Source organism: Melanotaenia boesemani, chromosome 5 (assembly GCF_017639745.1).
Source record: "Melanotaenia boesemani isolate fMelBoe1 chromosome 5, fMelBoe1.pri, whole genome shotgun sequence".
Lineage (NCBI taxonomy): Eukaryota > Metazoa > Chordata > Actinopteri > Atheriniformes > Melanotaeniidae > Melanotaenia > Melanotaenia boesemani.
In genome coordinates, this window is record NC_055686.1 from 1,148,190 (window position 1) to 1,171,186 (window position 22,997).

Genomic DNA, 22,997 nt, shown 5'->3' on the forward strand with positions numbered 1-22,997 from the left:
TGCTGTGTGTTTGATCTGGTTAACTTTATTAACAGAGAAGTAAACACACACACACACACACGCTGCCAGCCTAACTGGACGGTTTCAGGTGGACTGAGGCGTCCTACATGTAGAAAAGAACAGCTGGTTTCTGGCTGCAGGTTCAGTGCTGGACCGGTTTCAGGTGAGAACCTGGTTCCCGGTGGATGAGGAGGACTTGTTTCTACCAGGTCAGGTTTGTTGTGGATTTGAAACCGGATCAGACTGTCCTGTCTCTGTCCACAGAGTTTAATTTAACCAGACCAGGACCCGTTTCCCTGTAGGTCCTTTATCTGTGGTCCAGGAACCAGGAACCCATCAGACCAGTTCCTGGTTTTCCTGAGCGTGGCTCTTAGAAGGATTAATATGGAATGTGTCTTTATTCGTGTCTACAAACAGCTTTAATATCTACATATATATATAATATATACATATAAAAAACCCACGGCGAGTCCTCCTTTTATTTCTACGGGCCTCGTATGTGGAACTGCCTGCCTGAGGATGTGAGGGTGTGGATATTTTTAAAAACAGACTCAAGACCCACCTTTTTAGTTTAGCATTTTAATCATTACTTTTATTATTACTATTGTATTTATTCATTTCTTTCTTAACACACAGACTGTATTCAGCTGCTATTTATTTATCATTTATGTATTTGTTTTATCATTCTGATTCTCTTAATCCACGGGTTCTCTTATTTTATGGGTCTTAGCAATATTACTTTTATACCCAGGTTGGTTTTTAGATTGTCTTAGATTTAGTTTTACAGTGTTTTATCTCAGTGTTTCCCCACATCACTAGACCCCAGAATGTACGACAGCGTTTCCTTGGTCCTTTTAACTTGCTTTTACCCTCTGTGATGTGTGTGTGTTTGATGGGGGGGGGTGGGCTTGCTGCTATTGGGTTGGGGTTCTGGGGGTTTTTACTATCTGTAAAGCACTTTGAGTTGCTATTTGTATGTATGAAAGGTGCTATATAAATAAAGTTTGATTGATTGATATACATGTGGTGTGGAAGGTGATGGTGGAAATGTCTCACATTTCACATGATTTCCTGGTTTTATTCTGGACCGTTGGTGTCGCCGTTTCCTGTTTCTCTAGATTCTGTGTGTACGCCAGCTTTAGAAATGAGATCCCAGGATTCCTGAGGGGCTCTACAGGTGAGAGGAAGAGGAGGAGAAGTTCTTCATCCAGATCAGGTGGTGAAACATCTCCGTGGAACTTGGTTTAGTTCCTGGTTCCGGTGGTGGAAAGGAGCTTCAGACTGGTCCTGGGACCCAACCAGAGCTTCAGTCAGATGATTATTGATCATAAACAGCTGATTTCTGATCAGATGGTCCAACCAGGTCTCATGACTTTTTAAATATTTTTATTATTAATGTTTTTATCAATAATAATAATACTAACTATATTAATAAAACTAAAGAAAAACTTCTAAATGATAATAACACCATCATAATAAAACTATCATTAATCAAACTTTACTTCTTACAACAAATTAAAACGGTATAATTAATATTCTGTTAATATTTGCAGGTTTTTCTCGTGTTTACACGGTTTGCTTTCCTTCTAACGGACATGCGCAGACGGTGTATCTGTCCACATTCCTTCACTGTCACTCACTCACAGACAAACCCCGCCTCCATCAGAATGACGTACCTCTCAGCCAATCAGATGCGTTGTGTGGGTGTGGTCTAGTCTCCAGGGGGCGTGGTTTGTCCCGGAGGAAGAGAAGGAAAACTTCCAGCTTTTGTCCGAACTTTTATCTGGATGTTTCAGCCGGAGCGGAGACACGCTGGGAGTTTACTGGAAGTTTACTGGGAGTTTTACTGGGAGTTTTACTGGAAGTTCTACTGAGCCCCACTGTCCTGCGCGCGCCTGTTTCACCTGTGTGTGTGTACGTGTGTGTTCTTCCTCCTCATCCTCAGCCATCCACGTTCCCTCCCGACCCCTCTGCGGTCAGAAGCCGCCCCTCGGAGCTCCTCTCCCGGCCTCGGAGGCTGCCGCACCCCGCCGCTCCGCGCCGCAGGGAGAGAGGAGCCGAATGGAGGGATGAGAAGGAGTCCCGCGGAGGAGGAAGTGGAGCAGCTGAGGGAGTTTGTTCTCGGGGTTCCACGCCTCCATCTTGGAAAGTTTCTCCTGCGGGTGAAGGACGTCCCGCGCGGATCTTTAACCGCGTCGCGGCCGCTCCGCTGAGCTCCAATGAGGCACGCGCGGCCGGCGGCGAGCGAGCCCAGCTGACGACACTGACCAGGGATCGATAGGTGGCTGGAGCGGGGGCTGGATCAGAGTCTTCCAGGGGCAGTCATGCAGGGTCGGAGGGGTCAGCGGGCCGCGGGGGCCAGGCCAGGCCGGGAACCGGCCGCTTGCTGCGGACTGAAGCTGCTGCTCGTCCCGCTGCTGCTGCTGAGCTGCTGCCGCGCGGAGGAAGGTGAGTCCTGATCGATCGGTCCTGATCAGGAACCAGTCTGTAAATGATGGATAAAGTAAACTGTTTGGGTTTTTTATCTGCAACAGAAACGTTATTGATCATCGTGTTAATCAGGTTTGATCAGATTCTTGTTCTGGACGTTTGTTTGTTTTCTGATCAAAGTTTTAACGTTTCAGCTGTTTGTGTTTTTATTTATTCTCAGCATCTGTTTGAAATCCAGCCGTCATCAATAATTTCCCTCCGCTGTTTGCCTGGTTATTGGGTTATTGGGTTTTTCACAGTTTATTTATTGATCAGTGATCTCGATCAAACTTTAGATTTTATTTGTCTTCACTAAAACTTTTCTGCTGCTTTTTGTTTGTTTTCATCATTACCAGAAAAACATCCGTATTCTTTTGTTAAAATAAATCATTATTGATGATTGTTATTGATCTTTTCAGGCTGATCAGGTTGATTATGGGAGTGATTGATCAGTTATTAAACATGAAGCAGTAGATGGTGCGTTCACTGACCCGTACCTTTGTCTACTGCAGCTGATTGATCAGGTTTTTCTCCTGGACCCTGAAGGGTAGATATTGATCGGTCAGTCAGTGATCGGTTCTATCGGGTCCAAACTCTGTCTTCTGTTGGACCGATCAGCTGATCGATCAGGAAATGTTTCCAGTCTGGTTTTATGTCTCTTGTCACGGGTTAAACCAGAGTCTGGGTTTTCCTCTCAGATCCTGCCTCTGATTGGACGGATTTCAGTCAGTCTGATCGACTGATTGGTTGGTTGGTTAAACGTAGACGATCAGAACATTTAATTTCCCACAAACTGAAATGTCTTCCAGATTTAACAAGCACGTTAATAGATACTAGACCAGATTTAACCAGCAGGTTAATCGATACTAGACCAGATTTAACCAGCAGGTTAATCGATGCTAGACCAGATGTAACCAGCAGGTTAATAGATACCAGACCAGATGTAACCAGCAGGTTAATAGATACCAGACCAGATGTAACCAGCAGGTCAATAGCTACTAGACCACATGTAACCAGCAGGTTAATAGATACCAGACCAGATTTAACCAGCAGTTTAATAGATACTAGACCACATGTAACCAGCAGTGTAATAGATACTAGACCAGATTTAACCAGCAGGTCAATAGATACTAGACCACATGTAACCAGCAGTTTAATAGATACTAGACCAGATTTAACCAGCAGGTTAATCAATACTAGACCACATGTAACCAGCAGTTTAATAGATACTAGACCACATGTAACCAGCAGTTTAATAGATACTAGACCAGATTTAACCAGCAGGTTAATAGATACTAGACCACATGTAACCAGCAGGTTAATAGATACTAGACCAGATTTAACCAGCAGGTTAATAGATACTAGACCAGATTTAACCAGCAGGTCAATAGATACTAGACCACATGTAACCAGCAGTTTAATAGATACTAGACCAGATTTAACCAGCAGGTTAATAGATACTAGACCACATGTAACCAGCAGGTTAGTAGATACTAGACCAGATTTAACCAGCAGTTTAATAGATACTAGACCACATGTAACCAGCAGTTTAATAGATACTAGACCAGATTTAACCAGCAGGTTAATAGATACTAGACCAGATGTAACCAGCAGGTTAATAGATACTAGACCACATGTAACCAGCAGGTTAATAGATACTAGACCAGATGTAACCAGCAGGTTAATAGATACTAGGCCACATGTAACCAACAGTTTAATAGATACTAGACCAGATTTAACCAGCAGGTTAATAGATACTAGACCAGATGTAACCAGCAGGTTAATAGATACTAGGCCACATGTAACCAGCAGGTTAATAGATACTAGACCAGATTTAACCAGCAGTTTAATAGATACTAGACCACATGTAACCAGCAGGTTAATAGATACTAGACCAGATCTAACCAGCAGGTTAATAGATACTAGACCAGATGTAACCAGCAGGTTAATAGATACTAAGTCACATGTAACCAGCAGGTTAATAGATACTAGACCAGATTTAACCAGCAGGTTAATAGATACTAGACCAGATGTAACCAGCAGGTTAATAGATACTAGGCCACATGTAACCAGCAGGTTAATAGATACTAGACCAGATTTAACCAGCAGGTTAATAGATACTAGACCAGATGTAACCAGCAGGTTAATAGATACTAGACCAGATTTAACCAGCAGGTTAATAAATACTAGAGCAGATTTAACCAGCAGGTTAATAGATACTAGACCACATGTAACCAGCAGGTTAATAGATACTAGACCAGATTTAACCAGCAGGTTAATAGATACTAGGCCACATGTAACCAGCAGTTTAATAGATACTAGACCAGATTTAACCAGCAGGTTAATAGATACTAGACCAGATTTAACCAGCAGGTTAATAGATACTAGGCCACATGTAACCAGCAGGTTAATATATACTAGACCAGATTTAACCAGCAGGTTAATAGATACTAGACCAGATTTAACCAGCAGGTTAATAGATACTAGGCCACATGTAACCAGCAGGTTAATAGATACTAGACCAGATATAACCAGCAGGTTAATAGATACTAGACCAGATTTAACCAGCAGGTTAATAGATACTAGACCACATGTAACCAGCAGGTTAATAGATACTAGACCAGATTTAACCAGCAGGTTAATAGATACTAGGCCACATGTAAACAGCAGTTTAATAGATACTAGACCAGATTTAACCAGCAGGTTAATAGATACTAGGCCACATGTAACCAGCAGGTTAATATATACTAGACCAGATTTAACCAGCAGGTTAATAGATACTAGACCAGATTTAACCAGCAGGTTAATAGATACTAGGCCACATGTAACCAGCAGGTTAATAGATACTAGACCAGATTTAACCAGCAGGTTAATAGATACTAGGCCACATGTAACCAGCAGGTTAATAGATACTAGACCAGATTTAACCAGCAGGTTAATAGATACTAGGCCACATGTAACCAGCAGGTTAATATATACTAGACCAGATTTAACCAGCAGGTTAATAGATACTAGACCAGATATAACCAGCAGGTTAATAGATACTAGACCAGATTTAACCAGCAGGTTAATAGATACTAGACCACATGTAACCAGCAGGTTAATAGATACTAGACCAGATTTAACCAGCAGGTTAATAGATACTAGACCAGATGTAACCAGCAGGTTAATAGATACTAGGCCACATGTAACCAGCAGGTTAACAGATACTAGACCAGATTTAACCAGCAGGTCAATAGGTACTAGACCAGATGTAACCAGCAGGTTAATAGATACTAGACCACATGTAACCAACAGGTTAACAGATACTAGACCAGATTTAACCAGCAGGTTAATAGATACTAGACCAGATTTAACCAACAGGTTAATGAGTTAGTGAACAGCTTTCTTTGGTTACCAGCCAGTCTGATCATTGATTAAGGATCATTCACTGTGATTCATTCATGTGTGTGCGTCTCTCCGGGACACACCCATTCAGTCAGACAAGGTGTGTGTGCGTGTATGTGTGTGTGTGTCTGCAGTGTGTGTGTGTGTGTGTGTGTGTGTGTGAGGACCCTTGAAGCCTACATGATCCAGATCAGTGGGGTCGACCAAGTTTTCTCTGGACTCTGTGGGAGTGTCTCCATCTGCTCTCCGTCTTTGTTCTGGCTTTCTGATTTTAACCCGACACACAGCCTTCCTCCTCCTCCTCCTCCTCCTCCTCCTCCTCCTCCTCCTGCTCTTCATCCTCCTCCATCACCACCTTTCTCCGGCTGTAAATCCTGTTAGAGACGGAGGATTTAAAGTGACCGCGGTGCAGGATTTACATGTTAAGTGGAGGTTTGTTAATCTGCTGATTGGTCCTTTAGCGGTTTAACTTCAGGCTGAAACCAGGACCAGATCAGCTGATGAGACCTGCTCAGACCTTCCTCCTGTTTCTGTGTGTGCCTGAAAAAAGGCCTGAAACCACCTTTTACATGCAAACCAGCACGTTTACATGAAGACCTGGAGGAAAGTCAGAGCGTTACGGAGGGAGCTGACGAGGCTCGGGTCGGACCGGAAGAGGACCTCCATCTGGATCTGGTCCTCATCTGTAACCTCCATCATGTAACGTTCATCACTACTAGTTTGATTTACTTCTACTAGTTTGATTTATTTCTACTAGTTTGATTTATTTCTACTAGTTTGATTTACTTCTACTAGTTTGATTTATTTCTACTAGTTTGATTTACTTCTACTAGTTCGATTTATATTAGATTGATTTTTTTACCTGTACCTGGTCCTCTACCTGGTCTTCTACCAGGACCTGTACCTGGTCCTCTACCTGGTCTTCTACCAGGACCTGTACCTGGTCATCTACCTGGTCTTCTACCAGGACCTGTACCTGGTGATCTACCTGGTCCTCTACCAGGACCTGTACCTGGTCATCTACCTGGTCCTCTACATAAACCTGTACCTGGTCATCTACCAGGACCTGTACCTGGTCATCTACCTGGTCCTCTACATGAACCTGTACCTGGTCATCTACCAGGACCTGTACCTGGTCATCTACCTGGTCCTCTACCAGGACCTGTACCTGGTCATCTACCTGGTCATCTACCAGGACCTGTACCTGGTCATCTACCTGGTCCTCTACCAGGACCTGTACCTGGTCATCTACCTGGTCCTCTACCAGGACCTGTACCTGGTCATCTACCTGGTCCTCTACATGGACCTGTACCTGGTCCTCTACCAGGACCTGTACCTGGTCGTCTACCAGGACCTGTACCTGGTCATCTACCTGGTCCTCTACCAGGACCTGTACCTGGTCATCTACCTGGTCCAATACCAGGACCTGTACCTGGTCCTCTACCAGGACCTGTACCTGGTCATTTACCTGGTCATCTACCAGGACCTGTACCTGGTCATCTACCAGGACCTGTACCTGGTCATCTACCTGGTCCTCTACATGGACCTGTACCTGGTCATCTACCTGGTCCTCTACCAGGACCTGTACCTGGTCATCTACCTGGTCCAATACCAGGACCCGTACCTGGTCTTCTACCAGGACCTGTACCTGGTCATCTACCTGGTCCTCTACCAGGACCTGTATCTGGTCATCTACCTGGTCCTCTACCAGGACCTGTACCTGGTCCTCTACCTGGATCTCTACCAGGACCTCTACCTGGTTTTCTACCTGGATCTCTACCTGGTTCTCTACCTGGACTTGTACCTGGTCTTCTACCAGGACCTGTACCTGGTCATCTACCTGGTTCTCTACCTGGACCTCTGCCTGGATCTCTACCTGGTCCTCTACAGGACCTGTACCTGGTCCTCTACCTGGACCTGTACCTGGTCATCTACTGGGTCCTCTACCAGGACCCGTACCTGGTCATCTACCAGGACCTGTACCTGGACTCTTACCTGGTCCTCTACCTGGTCCTCTGCCAGGACCTGTACCTGGTCCTCTCCCAGGACCTGTACCTGGTCATCTACCTGGTCATCTACCAGGACCTGTACCTGGACTCTTCCCAGGTCATCTACCTGGTCCTCTACCTGGACCTGTACCTGATCATCTACCTGGTCCTCTACCTGAACCTGTACCTGATCATCTACTGGGTCCTCTACCAGGACCTGTACCTGGTCATCTACCAGGACCTGTACCTGGACTCTTACCTGGTCTTCTACCTGGTCCTCTGCCAGGACCTGTACCTGGTCATCTACCTGGTCCTCTACCAGGACCTGTACCTGGACCTGTACCTGGTCATCTACCAGGACCTGTACCTGGACTCTTACCTGGTCCTCTACCTGGTCCTCTACCTGGACCTGTACCTGGTCATCTACCTGGTCCTCTACCAGGACCCGTACCTGGTCATCTACCTGGACCTGTACCTGGTCCTCTACCTGGTCCTCTACCAGGACCTGGACCTGTAACGTCCCACTCGGACTACCATCTCTGAGAAACTCCACATGTTAAACATGAGGGAAAATACAGTTTTTAACTCGTATGTTAACATTTTTTACTTACCTAACTTACTAAAGTCACACTTGTTTTATGATGGAAACTTTTACATGTTTAAATAATCAGAAGTTTCTGTTTTTTTCTAAATAGCAGCAGTTTTGTACATACTTAGTTAATGTCACCATGGCAACCGTAACTACCACCGTACCGGACATTTTCTCTCTGATAGATGTGTAAGTTTTTAGCTCTTTGCAGGAGATGGATCATGTTTTCAGACCAGGGGTGAAGGAGGGATGAGGGCAGGCTGGAGGAATGAGAGGAGACGCTGCCAGATAATCAGGTTTATTAGAGAACAAGTCGCAGCACGAGACCACACGCATGTTGCCGCCGAGCAGCTTGTGTAAACATCCCGCCACTGTTGTCATGGCAATTTCCGTGTCCTCGTCATGCAGTCTTATCTCAGATATGGTGTTTACAGAGCGTGTGCCCACATCTGCTGTGTTTGTGAGGACCCATCAGACATTTCTGCTTTGTGGGGACTTTTCTGTCCTTCAGGTTCTGGAGGCGGAGGACATTGTTGACCTGAGGGGACATTTATGTTTCAAATGAAGACTTTTCTGCTGTTGACTGATGTCCATGTTGTGAGGACGTCCCAACAGTACGGTAGTGACTTGAACCTGTGAAGACATCTTCACATTTTCTGGATATTACTGGGGGCCCTGGTCTGGCTTAAGGGTTCTTATCTGGTTTCAGGGTCCTGGTCTGGTTTAAGGGTTCTTATCTGGTTTCAGGGTCCTGGTCTGGATTCAGGGTTCTGATCTGGTTTCAGGGTCCTGGTATGGCTTCAGGATTCTGGTCTTTTTTCAGGGTTCTGACCTGGTTTCAAGGTCTGGTGTAAGTTGGCGTCATCCAGAGCCAGGTTATGTTCGGTCAGATGTAGGTTAGCGTCGTTTAGATGTAGGTTATGTTCGGTCAGATGTAGGTTAGCGTCGTTTAGATGTATTATGTTCGGTCAGATGTAGGTTAGCGTCGTTTAGATGTAGGTTATGTTCGGTCAGATGTAGGTTAGCGTCGTTTAGATGTAGGTTATGTTCGGTCAGATGTAGGTTAGCGTCGTTTAGATGTATTATGTTCGGTCAGATGTAGGTTAGCGTCGTTTAGATGTAGGTTATGTTCGGTCAGATGTAGGTTAGCTTCGTTTAGATGTAGGTTACCGTCTTTCAGATGTAGGTTACTGTCGTTCAGAGGTAGGTTAGCGTCATTCGGATTTATGTTCGCTTTGTTCAGGTGTAGGTTAGCTTTAGTCAGATGTATGTTAGCTTTGGTCAGATGTAGGTTAGCTTCAGTCAGATGTATGTTAGCTTTGGTCAGATGTAGGTTAGCTTCAGTCAGATGTATGTTAGCTTTGGTCAGATGTAGGTTAGCTTCAGTCAGATGTATATTAGCGTTGTTCAGAAGTAGGTTAGCTTCGGTCAGATGTATGTTAGCTTTGGTCAGATGTAGGTTAGCTTCAGTCAGATGTATATTAGCGTTGTTTAGAAGTAGGTTAGCTTCGGTCAGATGTATGTTAGCTTTGGTCAGATGTATGTTAGCTTCGGTCAGTTGTAGGTTGCCGTCGGTCAGATGTAGGTTAGCTTTAGTCAGATGTATGTTAGCTTCAGTCAGATGTATATTAGCGTTGTTCAGAAGTAGGTTAGCTTCGGTCAGATGTATGTTAGCTTTGGTCAGATGTATGTTAGCTTCGGTCAGTTGTAGGTTGCCGTCGGTCAGATGTAGGTTAGCTTTGTTCAGATGTAGGTTAGCGTTGTTCAGATGTAGGTTACCGCCTTTCAGATGTAGGTTACCGACGATCAGATGTAGGTTAGGGTCATTCACATGTAGGTTACCGTCTTTCAGATGTAGGTTACTGTCGTTCAGAGGAAGGTTAGCGTCATTCGGATTTATGTTAGCTTTGGTCAGATGTAGGTTAGCTTTGGTCAGATGTAGGTTAGCTTCAGTCAGATGTATGTTAGTTCTGGTCAGATGTATGTTAGCTTTAGTCAGATGTATGTTAGTTCTGGTCAGATGTATGTTAGTTCTGGTCAGATGTATGTTAGCTTTAGTCAGAAGTATGTTAGTTCTGGTCAGATGTATGTTAGCTTTAGTCAGATGTATGTTAGTTCTGGTCAGATGTATGTTAGCTTTAGTCAGATGTATGTTAGTTCTGGTCAGATGTATGTTAGTTCTGGTCAGATGTATGTTAGCTTTAGTCAGATGTATGTTAGTTCTGGTCAGATGTATGTTAGTTCTGGTCAGATGTATGTTAGTTCTGGTCAGATGTATGTTAGCTTTAGTCAGATGTATGTTAGCTTTAGTCAAATGTATGTTAGTTCTGGTCAGATGTATTTTAGCTTTAGTCAGATGTAAGTTAGCTTTAGTCAGATGTATGTTAGCTTTAGTCAGATGTATGTTAGCTTTAGACAGATGTATGTTAGCTTTAGTCAGATGTATGTTAGCTTTAGTCAAATGTATGTTAGTTCTGGTCAGATGTATGTTAGCTTTAGTCAGATGTATGTTAGCTTTAGTCAGATGTATGTTAGTTCTGGTCAGATGTATGTTAGCTTTAGTCAGATGTATGTTAGTTCTGGTCAGATGTATGTTAGCTTTAGTCAGATGTATGTTAGTTCTGGTCAGATGTATGTTAGCTGTAGTCAGATGTATGTTAGCTTTAGTCAGATGTATGTTAGGTTTAGTCAAATGTATGTTAGTTCTGTTTAGATGTATGTTAGCTTTAGTCAGATGTATGTTAGCTTTGGTCAGATGTATGTTAGCTTTAGTCAGATGTATGTTAGCTTTAGTCAGATATATGTTAGCTTTGGTCAGATGTATGTTAGCTTTGGTCAGATGTATGTTAGCTTTAGTCAGATGTGTGTTAGCTTTAGTCAGATGTACGTTGGCGTGGTTCAGATGAGCTTTTTGTGGTTCAGATAGGGGACTATGTGGTGGGAACATTAACCGGAGAGGACTGAAGCAGCTGGTCTGGATTCAGCCAACTTCCATCCATCATCACATCTGCTGGGAGCAAAACATTCCTCCATCGCTACCATGTTTGTTCAGGGTTGTCATGGAAACCCTGTGATTAAGTTTTAACTAACCCTGCTCACAGGGATGTTTTGTGTTGGAGCTTCTGGCCCCGTCTGATGTCCTGAAGGTCTGTTCAGGTCTGAGTCCAGTCCAGTCTGATGCGACTCTTCATCTGCTGTTTCAGAGGGAACCGGGTCGGATTACACGCTAATCTACCAGGAATGTGTATCAAGGCTGAGTCCTGCAGCCTGTCCTCCTTCTTTATTTCCTCCACACATTTTTCATCATCAGACAGTTTTTTGTCGGCACAATAACAGAGCCTGATTACATGACATCACCCGACATCTCCGCCCTGCATTGTCTCCGAGGTGTGTTCAGGTGCTGCAGGAGCTCAGGTACCTGCCTTCCTACCGCAGGCGGAAACATGATAGAGCAGAAGCACGCACACGCCTGTTGATGCAGACGTCGTGCCTCCAGAATGTCCTCACTTTCCAGAATGTCCTTACTGTCCAGAATGTCCTCACTTTCCAGAATGTCCTTAAGGTCCAGAATGTCCTCACTTTCCAGAATGTCCTTACTGTCCAGAATGTCCTCACTTTCCAGAATGTCCTCACTTTCCAGAATGTCCTCTGTCCAGAATGTCCTTACTGTCCAGAATGTCCTTAAGGTCCAGAATGTCCTCACTTTCCAGAATGTCCTTACTGTCCAGAATGTCCTTACTGTCCAGAATGTCCTCACTTTCCAGAATGTCCTTACTGTCCAGAATGTCCTTACTGTCCAGAATGTCCTTACTGTCCATAATGTCCTCACTTTCCAGAATGTCCTTACTGTCCAGAATGTCCTTAAGGTCCAGAATGTCCTCACTTTCCAGAATGTCCTTACTGTCCAGAATGTCCTCACTTTCCAGAATGTCCCCGTGAAGGAGCGGATGTAATATGGTCCTTGGAGTGGCAGATGCACAAACACGTTGCACACAGCTGTGGAGTGTGGATGTGTTTTTTACACTTAATTAACTCATTTTAATGTGAAATGATAATCAGTGTTGGTGTGAAAAACACTGACATGTTTCACACACACACACACACACAAACACTAATTATTCAAACTTCACATCTCTCGTATGGCCTCAATGTTCACCGAGTCCTCTTAAGGAGGACGATTGATCGTGGCCCTCATAAAGATAGGTAGATAAACACTACAACGTGTGTGTGTGTGTGTGTGTATTACACAACTCATTACTGGATTAATAATCAGTGCTGGTGTGAAGAACGCTGACCTGATTTACACACACCCAGCGACAGCCTCGGCTTCTTCTCGCTTTAATCAACCGATGAGCGGAATGGAACGTGGCCCGGCTGTGTGTGTGTTCTCGGGTGTGTGTGTAATTACAGCTCAGAAAGGGAAAGCAGCCATTTCACGTTCCGCTCGGCAGCAGCTGAGGAATGAAGCCGTCCTCTGACGGCGTTTCCTTCAGGATGAGGTGCACGTGCACTTCAGACTCTACTTTTACTAGTTTACCCGTTTCTACTGACATTTCTACTAACATACAAACGTCAGCTGGTAAAACAGTTTTATTCTCAGGTTTCATTTGTCAGGATGTAAAAACCATCAAGCGTTAAAGCGGAGAACATGCTGAGTCATTATTTACTGAACTGGTTTCTGTCCAGTATCCAGCTGGAGAAGCTCCTTCAGCACCAGTAAATAATCCTCACATGGCTGTGGAACATCTATTCAATCAAGCTTTTTTTATACGGCACCAACTTCCCAGAGACAGTCCACTTCAGTCCGGTTCATTCTAGGCCGGTTATAATCCACCTAGAGTTCCAAGAGTTGGTAAAATCTGAATAAAAACCTATTTTATTCCCAGTAGAATAAAACAACACACTTCACTGTGTGATGGAAAATACGAGCTGATGGTGAATCTGACGGCAGCAACGCGTCTGCGGGAAAACCTGGGCCATCCAATCTTTATACGTAGTTTTATACGTGGTTTTATACGTAGTTTTATACGTAGTTTTATACTTAGTTTTATACATCGTTTTATACGTAGTTTTATACGTAGTTTTATACATAGTTTTATACGTCGTTTTATACGTAGTTTTATACGTCGTTTTATACGTTCTTTTATACGTCGTTTTATATGTAGTTTTATACGTCGTTTTATATGTAGTTTTATATGTAGTTTTATACGTGGTTTTATACGTAGTTTTATACATAGTTTTATATGTAGTTTTATATGTAGTTTTATACGTGGTTTTATACGTAGTTTTATACATAGTTTTATATGTAGTTTTATACGTGGTGTTATACGTTCTTTTATACGTCGTTTTATATGTAGTTTTATATGTAGTTTTATACGTAGTTTTATACATGGTTTTATACGTAGTTTTATACATAGTTTTATATGTAGTTTTATACGTGGTTTTATACATAGTTTTATATGTAGTTTTATACGTGGTGTTATACGTAGTTTTATACGTAGTTTTGTACGTAGTTTTATACGTAGTTTTATACGTGAGGATTGTAGTTCTGTACAGGAGCCGATGCAGAGACGATAAAAGACTTTATAAAGTCTTAATGACGTCTCTTCAGTCCGTGGACGTGCAGACGGACCTGAGAGGATCCCTCCGTTCACTGAACCAGAGGTTTACCGCCTGTTCAGCCGGTTAAAGCCAGCCAGATAAAACATGTAATCACATAATGTCTGTCCACGGTAACGTCTGTCCACGGAGACGGTAACGTCTGTCCACGGAGACGGTAACGTCTGTCCAGGGAGACGGTAACGTCTGTCCACAGAGACAACAACGTTAACGTCTGTCCACGGAGACGACCACGGTAACGTCTGTCCACGGTAACGTCTGTCCACGGCGACGCCGACGGTAACGTCTGTCCACGGAGACGACCACGGTAACGTCTGTCCACGGCGACGGTAACGTCTGTCCATGGCGACGCCGACGGTAACGTCTGTCCACGGAGACGAAGGTTTTACCCACCGGCTCGTAGCTTCAGCTGTTTCCTCGGTTTCCTCTTCGCTGCTGCTTCACTGGGGACTAGTTGATGAGTCGGACTGATCCAGACCTGTGATGAGGTCTAACCGAGGTGTGTGTGAGGGTGAATCCCTCAGAGCCTCCTCCTCAGGAACCGATTACAGAGCATCAGTCATGGCTGATATGACGGCTGTGAGAGGCCTGTTCTTCCTCCCCTGTCCTCCCCCATCCTCCCCTGTCCTCCCCCATCCTCCCCTGTCCTCCCCCATCTTCGCTCCTCCAGAGACACTGACGGACGTCTCTAGGTCGAAGCGTTCTGCTGGTTCCATCATCATACTGGTTTAACAGGTTATTATTCCTGAACCAGTTTTTAGAGAACCGTGATCAGAGCAGGGTTTATGGTTGCTATGGTGATTCCCGCCTTTTCTCTGTCAGCAGACGAGGAGCCGAGCCTCAAGCAAACTGTCGGGTAGAAATAATTCTCTAACGGAGCAGCAGAAGCTCATCTAATTTAAATTTATTTATTTAGGTTTGTGTTTTTTCAGACGTTTGAACCTTCAAATCTGGAGCGAGAATATGTTTTACAGACGTGGAGGTTTGTACGGAGCTAGCATAGCGGCGTAAGTCGTCTTCAGTTTTTTAGACTGTAGGATCTCATCTGCAGGTATTATTTCTGCCAATACAATTCAGTTTAACTAAACATAGACCTAAACTTCACATATTGTATACGTTTAGCAAGAACCAATCAGGTGTGTCTAATCACTAACCAATCAGAAAGAAGGACTGACTTCTTATGGACGTCTCTGTGTCCATAGAAAGGGAGCAGGTCCATGTTTAAAGATACGGTGGTTTGTTGTTTGAAGTCACATGATGGCCTGCTGGACGTCCACCTTGCTCCTCTCCTGGTCCAGGTCACCTTCATCTTCCTCAGAATTCAGGGATGGCGTTGCACCGCTATGGTGTCACGTTGTTACGTTGCTTGTGATGTGGACGATATGCAGCCCTCCAGGTCTGGGTTGAGGATCAGGGTTTACCGTCCGGTAGCGACCTGGACCTGCTGGTGGACGTTGCGTAGAGAGGTACGGCTACGACCGTCTGACCGAGGCCGGCGCGGCGCTCAGATCCCTGAAGGTGTCACCAGATCAGCTGGTCCTGTTAGAGCTTCTTAAATGTTAATCTGTCCGTAAACCGACTCACCTTCAGAGAGCTGTGATAGTTGACTGGCTTTGGCCAGCTCTCTCTCTGATTGGTTAGGGATTAGAGCGATCTGATTGGCTCTGGGGACGGTGGGACAAACTGGGACAAACGTCTTGTTTTGTATTTTCGGACTTATGTCATTTGTCCTGGTAGATCTGGTTTGTCCCTGTCCTGGCTCCGTAGCTTTGAGGTCTGTCGCAGCGAGAGTTGAAATTTACATTAAAATCTTCACGTTTAACGTATAAAGTTTTATTTAGACAAACGTTCCGCAGGAAATAAACAATCTGAATCTGTCCCTCAGAGGTGCTGATGAACACCAAGTTGGAGACGTCGGACCTTCGGTGGACGGACCACCCGGCCAACGATCAGCAGGTAAGCAGTCAGTCAGGTGTCCGTCTCTGCCGATCGCCCTGACTGATCCTGATCAATAACCGTGTCTGTCCTCAGTGGGAGGAAGTCAGCGGCTTCGACGACGAGTCCAACAGCGTGCGGACCTTCCAGATCTGCACCCCCAACAGTCCGTCCTCCTACTGGCTGAGGACACGTTGGATCCCGCGGCGGGGGGCCACCAAGGTCTACGTGGAGATCCGGTTGGTGGATCTGGTCCCAGTTAAGGTCGGTCCAGGTGAGGAGGCGGAGTTCTGATGATGTCACGTGTGCTGCAGGTTCACCATGATGGAGTGTTCACCTCTGAACCAGCGCCACTGTAAGGAGACCTTCAACCTGTACTACTACCAGTCCGACAGCGACGAGGCCACGCCCACCCACCCCGCCTGGATGGAGAACCCCTACACCAAGGTGGCCACCATCGCCGCCGACCACCTGCTGCGGCGGGAAGGCGAGCGGCGCTCCAACGTGAAGCTGCAGCCGCTGGAGGTGCAGCGGGGGGCGGGGCTTTACCTGGCCTTCCAGAGCCAGGGCGCCTGCATGGCGCTGCTGTCCGTACGCGTCTTCTACAGGAAGTGTCCGCCGCTGCGCCGCGCCTTCGCGTCCTTCCCCGAGACCATCCCCCACTCCCTGGTGGAGCAGGTAACCATGGAAACGGCAGGCAGCAACAGGAAGTTAAAGACATCACTTTCTAATGTGTGTGTGTTTCAGGCTCAGGGCGTGTGTGTGGAGAACGCCGTCACCCCGCCGGGCGAGCACTCGCAGCCTCCCAGCATGCTCTGCGGTCAGGACGGTCAGTGGGTGGGGCAGCCCACATCCAGCTGCGCCTGTCGCCCCGGTTACGAGGCGGGAGAGACCGACGTTCAATGTCGAGGTGAGACTGCAAGGGGGTCGGGGGGACAGGATGGGTCTAGACCCGGATCCGGACCTGCTCGGTATGATATAAAGACATGGATCCAGATCTCCTACGAACTGGATTCCGTGTGAGAAGATAGATACGAAGCGGCGGCGTTGGTTTACATCAGAAAACACGGTTCTTCTTCTTCTTTCTTTGGTCTGACGTTCCAGAAACAGCAGTTAAAATTATTTATTAAAACGTGGGACCGTCTCGATCAGAGAACCCGGTCCTGGGTCCTTGGTGCAGGTCTGACTGGTCTCTGGATCTGAAACACTTTTTATTTATTCATTTTTATCTGAGCACTAAAATAAAACATGGATTCTGTTCTGTAAACACGAAGTCGGCAGCATGTAAACAGGAGAAGAAGAAGGATGATCTGCATGGCGTGGACTCTGAACCCAAACACAGAGCATGTGACCTCCTTGGTTGCCGTGGTAACTCCTCTGATGGCGCTCTGGATGAAGGGGCAGCGAGGTCGGCGGAGGTCGCAGACACTTCCTGTTTTTCTCCGGAGGTCAGAGGTCAGCTGACTGCGAGCAGGAAGTGCTGCAGCGGCGGCTGGTCGCCTCTGCTGCTGCCCAGAGGTCAGAGGTCAACTTCTGCTGGCAGGGAGGCCGGTTGTGACATCACAGCAGCACTTTCCACATCCTGCCCAAGCCAAGGTCACTTCCTGTCTGTCATTGTGTCGCTGAGGCCGGACTCCTTCTTCATCCCCATGTGATCTTCCTCATCCTCACTGAGCTCACTATAATTCATATTAATTCTTTTCTTCTTAATTATTGTTTTACGTTGTGAATGTTTTCGTATTTTATTGAGTTCAAATTGTCTGACTTTACGTCAACGACATTTTTCTATTTTTATCTCTTCTTTTCCCTGCAAAGTCTAATATATCTATTTTTAAGTCTCTGACGTGGCCGTTGTATTTATCTTTGAAACCCAATAAAAATAGAAAAAAAGAGTTTGTTTTTTATTCAGGAATAAATCTCTATAAATCTGTTCTTATTGTTTTCAGGCCCTCGTCTGGAATTTTTAATGACATATTATTTGTATTATGTTAATGCAAGTAAAATAAATAAAAATAACTTTTAATGCGAACTTTAAAAATGAAGCAGTTGAAATTGTTGGGAACTATTTTATACGGTGGATTAATCTTTATGTGCTGGGGCGCATTTAGTTTTTAGAAGCTAATGTTTCAAAATGACCTTTGTTGTTATTGATAATGATACTAAAACTAACCCTGCTAATGCTATAGCTAACTCTACTAATGCTAAAAGCTCGCCCTGCTAATGCTATAGCTAACTCTACAAATGCTAAAAGCTCGCCCTGCTAATGCGAAAGCTAACTCTTTTTTTTTTTTTGCTTAAAGCTAGCTGAGTAAATGCTAAAGCTAACTCTACTAATTCTACAGCTATTGCTGCTAATACTAAATCTAACATGCTAATGGTAGTCTTGCTAACTCTACAACGAACTCTAGTAATGCTCAAGGAAACCCTATTAATGCTAAAGTTAACATTGCTAATGCTAAAGCTAACTGTTAATGTTAAAGCTCACTGTACTAATAATAAAGCCAGTCCTGCTAATGGTAAATATAAATCTACTAAAGCTAGTCCTGCTAATGCTAAATCTAACCAGGCTAATGTTAATCATGCTAATGCTAAGCTATCCCTGCTAATGCTAAATCTAATGATAAAACTAACTCTAAAGCTAACCCTGGTAATGGTAAATCTTTCCCTGCTAATGCTAAAATTAACTACTAATACTAAAGCTAACCCTGGTAATGGTAAATCTGTCCCTGCTAATGCTAAAATTAACTACTAATACTAAAGCTAACCCTGGTAATGGTAAATCTGTCCCTGCTAATGCTAAAATTAACTACTAATACTAAAGCTAACCCTGGTAATGGTAAATCTTTCCCTGCTAATGCTAAAATTAACTACTAATACTAAAGCTAACCCTTGTAATGGTAAATCTTTCCCTGCTAATGCTAAAATTAACTACTAATACTAAAGCTAACCCTGTTAATGGTAAATCTTTCCCTGCTAATGCTAAACCTAACTACTAATACTAAAGCTAACCCTGTTAATGCTAAATCTAACATTGCTAATGCTGAAGCTAACTCTGCTAATGCTACTCCTTCTAATTCTAAAGCTACGGGTTTTTTCTCTTACAGCCTGTCGGGCGGGTTACTTTAAAGTCGAATCAGGACATGGCAGCTGCATCCCGTGTCCCACCAAAAGCAACACGCGAATCCCAGGCTCCGCCTACTGCCCGTGTCTCCCCGGTTATGATCGGGCAGACTCGGACCCGCTGCACACTGCCTGTACACGTAAGATTCATCCCTTTCATTTCTGTTTTCTTTTCATCGCCTATTCTTTCATTTCTTCTGTTTTCTTTCTTTTTTTCTATTCGGGATCATGTTTCCAGAAACAGGATATTTCCCACAATGCAGCTGGCTGGTGTCGTTCATCAGAGCTTCAGCCTGAGGTCATTCGTTTTCTTTCTGTTAGGATGTAAACTGAGAACCATGTGAAAATGGGCGAACTGGCCCTTTAAGAAGCTCACACACACACACACACATTCCTGCTGCGTTGTGTTAGCCAACAGCTCTCTAAGTACCTCGGCTCCGCCCCTTTAACTGCATCACCCCAGGCAACAGCAATTAGGGCTAATTAATAGGCCCATTACTCCTTAGTGTGTGTGGAAGGTCATGCGGCCTCAGACCGCACACACTTCAGGTTTGGTGGATGTTTGTGAGGAAGAGTTTTATCTCTCCGAGTAAGTCATTATAGAGGAAAACATCCAGCTGCCTGACAGGCAGCGCTCAGGGAAAAATGTCCTGATGTTCACCAGAGCCTGACCTCTGACCCCCCAGGTCCCCCGTCGGCCCCCCGCCTCCTGGTGAGCCAGCTCAACGACACCACGGTGACTCTGGAGTGGAGCGAGCCGCTGGACCGAGGAGGACGGGCCGACCTCAGCTACCGGGTCCTCTGCTCCATCTGTGGACCCCCCAAGGTAGGCTCGGACCAGACCAGGACTGACCAAACACCACCAGGTCTGACCAGACTAAAGTAGACCAAGCCGCGTCAGACAGACCAGGACTGACCAAACACCACCAGGTCTGACCAGACGAAAGTAGACCAGGCCGCGTCAGACAGACCAGGTCTGACCAAACACCACCAGGTCTGACCAGACTAAAGTAGACCAAGCCGCGTCAGACAGACCAGGTCTGACCAAACACCACCAGGTCTGACCAGACTAAAGTAGACCAAGCCGCGTCAGACAGACCAGGTCTGACCAAACACCACCAGGTCTGACCAGACTAAAGTAGACCAAGCCGCGTCAGACAGACCAGGACTGACCAAACACCACCAGGTCTGACCAGACGAAAGTAGACCAGGCCGCGTCAGACAGACCAGGTCTGACCAAACACCACCAGGTCTGACCAGACTAAAGTAGACCAAGCCGCGTCAGACAGACCAGGTCTGACCAAACACCACCAGGTCTGACCAGACTAAAGTAGACCAAGCCGCGTCAGACAGACCAGGACTGACCAAACACCACCAGGTCTGACCAGATCAGACCAGGTCTAACAGCAGACCAGTAGAGACCAGACCAGATTAAACCAGACCGTGTCAGACAGACCAGAGGCCTGTACTACGAAGCTGGATCAGGGTAACTTCAGGGTTAACTCGGGGTTTTCTGCTGGGTAACCGGCTCCAGAGCAGCTTATGTTCTGGATACGAGAATAAGCGAGTAGAAAAGCTCCACCTCCCGACCAATCAGATCTCATGAAACATGGCCCGCCCATTTTTAGAAGAGCAGGTACAGTGATGAAGCCTGGCCACCGACCGCTCTGAATGATGTTTTTATTTCTTCTTTACTTGCTTCTGACATGGAGGTTAATGATCGAGATAATTCTGTTTCACACAGAAGGACAGAAGCATTGAGTTATGGACCTTACGAGTATCCGTACCTTCATGGTGGAGGAACTGATACTCCAACATATAACACGTCACATGGGATCCTTTAAAGAAATATGACGTAAATGAAGCATTCCCAGGAATGTTGGTGCTGTAATACAGGGATCTGAGTGCTGTCCGTTTATATTGTCCCATTAATTAATATGGATCATTAATTAATATGGATCATTAATTAATATGGATCATTAATTAAAATGTGACGAACGTACGCGTTAACGGAGTCGGGATTTCCTGCCAGCATTCCTTCCTGCTTTTGCTGCAGCAGCCGTGTTGTTTTCAGCCTGAATTTCATGTTAAAGAAGAAGAATCTGCTCCTCCACGGTAAAACACGGCTCTGCAGGTTCGTCCATGTTTGTGATTGGTCAGAACCTCCAAACACCACCCTTTTATGTGAACCCCCACCAATCTTAACTGGAAAACGCTGGGTGGAGTTACCGAGTTTAAAACCAGCTACTACAACTAATCCAGATCCTGAGTGTCTGGGTAACCAGGTAAGACACCCGGGGCATGTTAACCCGCTTCGTAGTACAGGCCCCAGGACCACCAGACCAGACCGAGAACCAGCAGCTCAGGTTCTACAGCCCTCCTCTCCTCTGACTCCGCCTCCTTCCTCCTGCTCCTCAGGGATTGGTCAGTTCCTGTTCCCCGTGTGACGACAGTGTTCTGTACCGGCCGGCCCAGTTCGGGCTGACTCAGCGTCGCGTCATCATCTGGGGACTCCGCCCACAAACCAGATACATGTTCACCATCCAATCTGTGAACGGCGTCTCTGCCGTCAGCCAATCAGAGCCAGCCTCCGTCAGAGTCAACGTCACCACCAGCAGAGACGGTACCCACACAGACCACATTGGTCTCAGTGGCTTCAGTGTGTTGATCTGTGACTGATCGGTGATTGATTGTGGATCTGTGTCCAGTTCCTCCTCCAGTTTCTGGTCTGAGGAGGGTGGCGGCCTCAGAGAACAGCCTGTCTCTGGTCTGGAACGTCCCGGTTCCTCAGAACCAGCACCAGATCCTGGACTACCAGCTCCGCTACAGCCGCCATGAGGGCGAGGAGGCGGGCCAGTGGCAGTACGTGTCCAGCAAGTCTTCTTCTGTGGTGCTGACGGGGCTGCAGCGGGCGGCGCAGTATCAGGTCCAGGTCCGGGGGCGTTCCCAGGCGGGTTACGGGTCGTTCAGCGGGGCGAGCAGCTTCAGCACGCTGCCCGACGGTACGAGTCCACGCCTCCACCGCCCAGCGACCGCACTGTCCGCTTCGTGTTCATGTTTGTGTGTGTGTGTCATGGCAGGCGGGGGCCGGTCCCAGCTGGTTCTGACCGCAGTCCTGGTCTCCATGGGGATCCTGATCCTGGTCGCCGCGGCGACAGCTGCAGCTCTCTGCTACCGGTAAGAGAAAGAGATCTATTCATGTGTTCAGGATGCTCCCTCCCTGCTCCCATCAGCAGAACAATGGACACGCTGACCTCCAGTTCACGCACACACACACACTCACACACACACACACACACAGCAGGGTGGGACACGGCGACCATGTAAAGACAGAAACTCGACACTGAGATGAGGAGATAAACCCGGAGAGTCACATTCCTGAGACGGACGTTCCTCCTGAGCAAGCAAGAATCCTGCAGACACGTCCCTCTGTCCATCCATCCCTCTGTCCATCAGTCCGTCCCTCTGTCCATCCATTCCTCTGTCCATCAGTCCGTCCCTCTGTCCATCCATTCCTCTGTCCATCAGTCCGTCCCTCTGTCCATCCATTCCTCTGTCCATCTGTCCATCCATTCCTCTGTCCATCTGTCCGTCCCTCTGTCCATCCATTCCTCTGTCCATCAGTCCGTCCCTCTGTCCATCCATTCCTCTGTCCATCTGTCCATCCATTCCTCTGTCCATCAGTCCGTCCCTCTGTCCATCCATTCCTCTGTCCATCAGTCCGTCCCTCTGTCCATCCATCCATTCCTCTGTCCATCCGTCCATCCCTCTGTCCATCCATTCCTCTGTCCATCCGTCTCTCCCTCTGTCCATCAGTCCATCCCTCTGTCCATCCGTCTCTCCCTCTGTCCATCCATCCATCCCTCTGTCCATCCATCCCTCTGTCCATC

The 22,997-nt window shown here is 46.1% G+C and overlaps 1 protein-coding gene across 2 annotated transcripts in view; it reads left to right on the plus strand.

Moving 5' to 3' along the window:
* The first annotated feature begins 1,729 nt into the window (after positions 1-1,729).
* The window catches only part of ephb4b (eph receptor B4b), a 29,884-nt gene continuing 8,616 nt past the window's right edge, over positions 1,730-22,997 (plus strand). Inside the window, exons 1-10 of one of the 2 annotated variants that reach the window (XM_041984719.1) lie at positions 1,730-2,448; positions 15,938-16,008; positions 16,084-16,226; positions 16,302-16,665; positions 16,735-16,897; positions 19,092-19,247; positions 19,794-19,933; positions 21,526-21,730; positions 21,816-22,109; positions 22,188-22,284. In XM_041984719.1, the coding sequence (XP_041840653.1) occupies positions 2,325-2,448; positions 15,938-16,008; positions 16,084-16,226; positions 16,302-16,665; positions 16,735-16,897; positions 19,092-19,247; positions 19,794-19,933; positions 21,526-21,730; positions 21,816-22,109; positions 22,188-22,284 (1,757 nt within the window). In that variant the 5' untranslated portion in view covers positions 1,730-2,324. The remainder of the gene's footprint in view (positions 2,449-15,937; positions 16,009-16,083; positions 16,227-16,301; positions 16,666-16,734; positions 16,898-19,091; positions 19,248-19,793; positions 19,934-21,525; positions 21,731-21,815; positions 22,110-22,187; positions 22,285-22,997) is intronic. The other variant, XM_041984718.1, reaches the window with a different exon arrangement.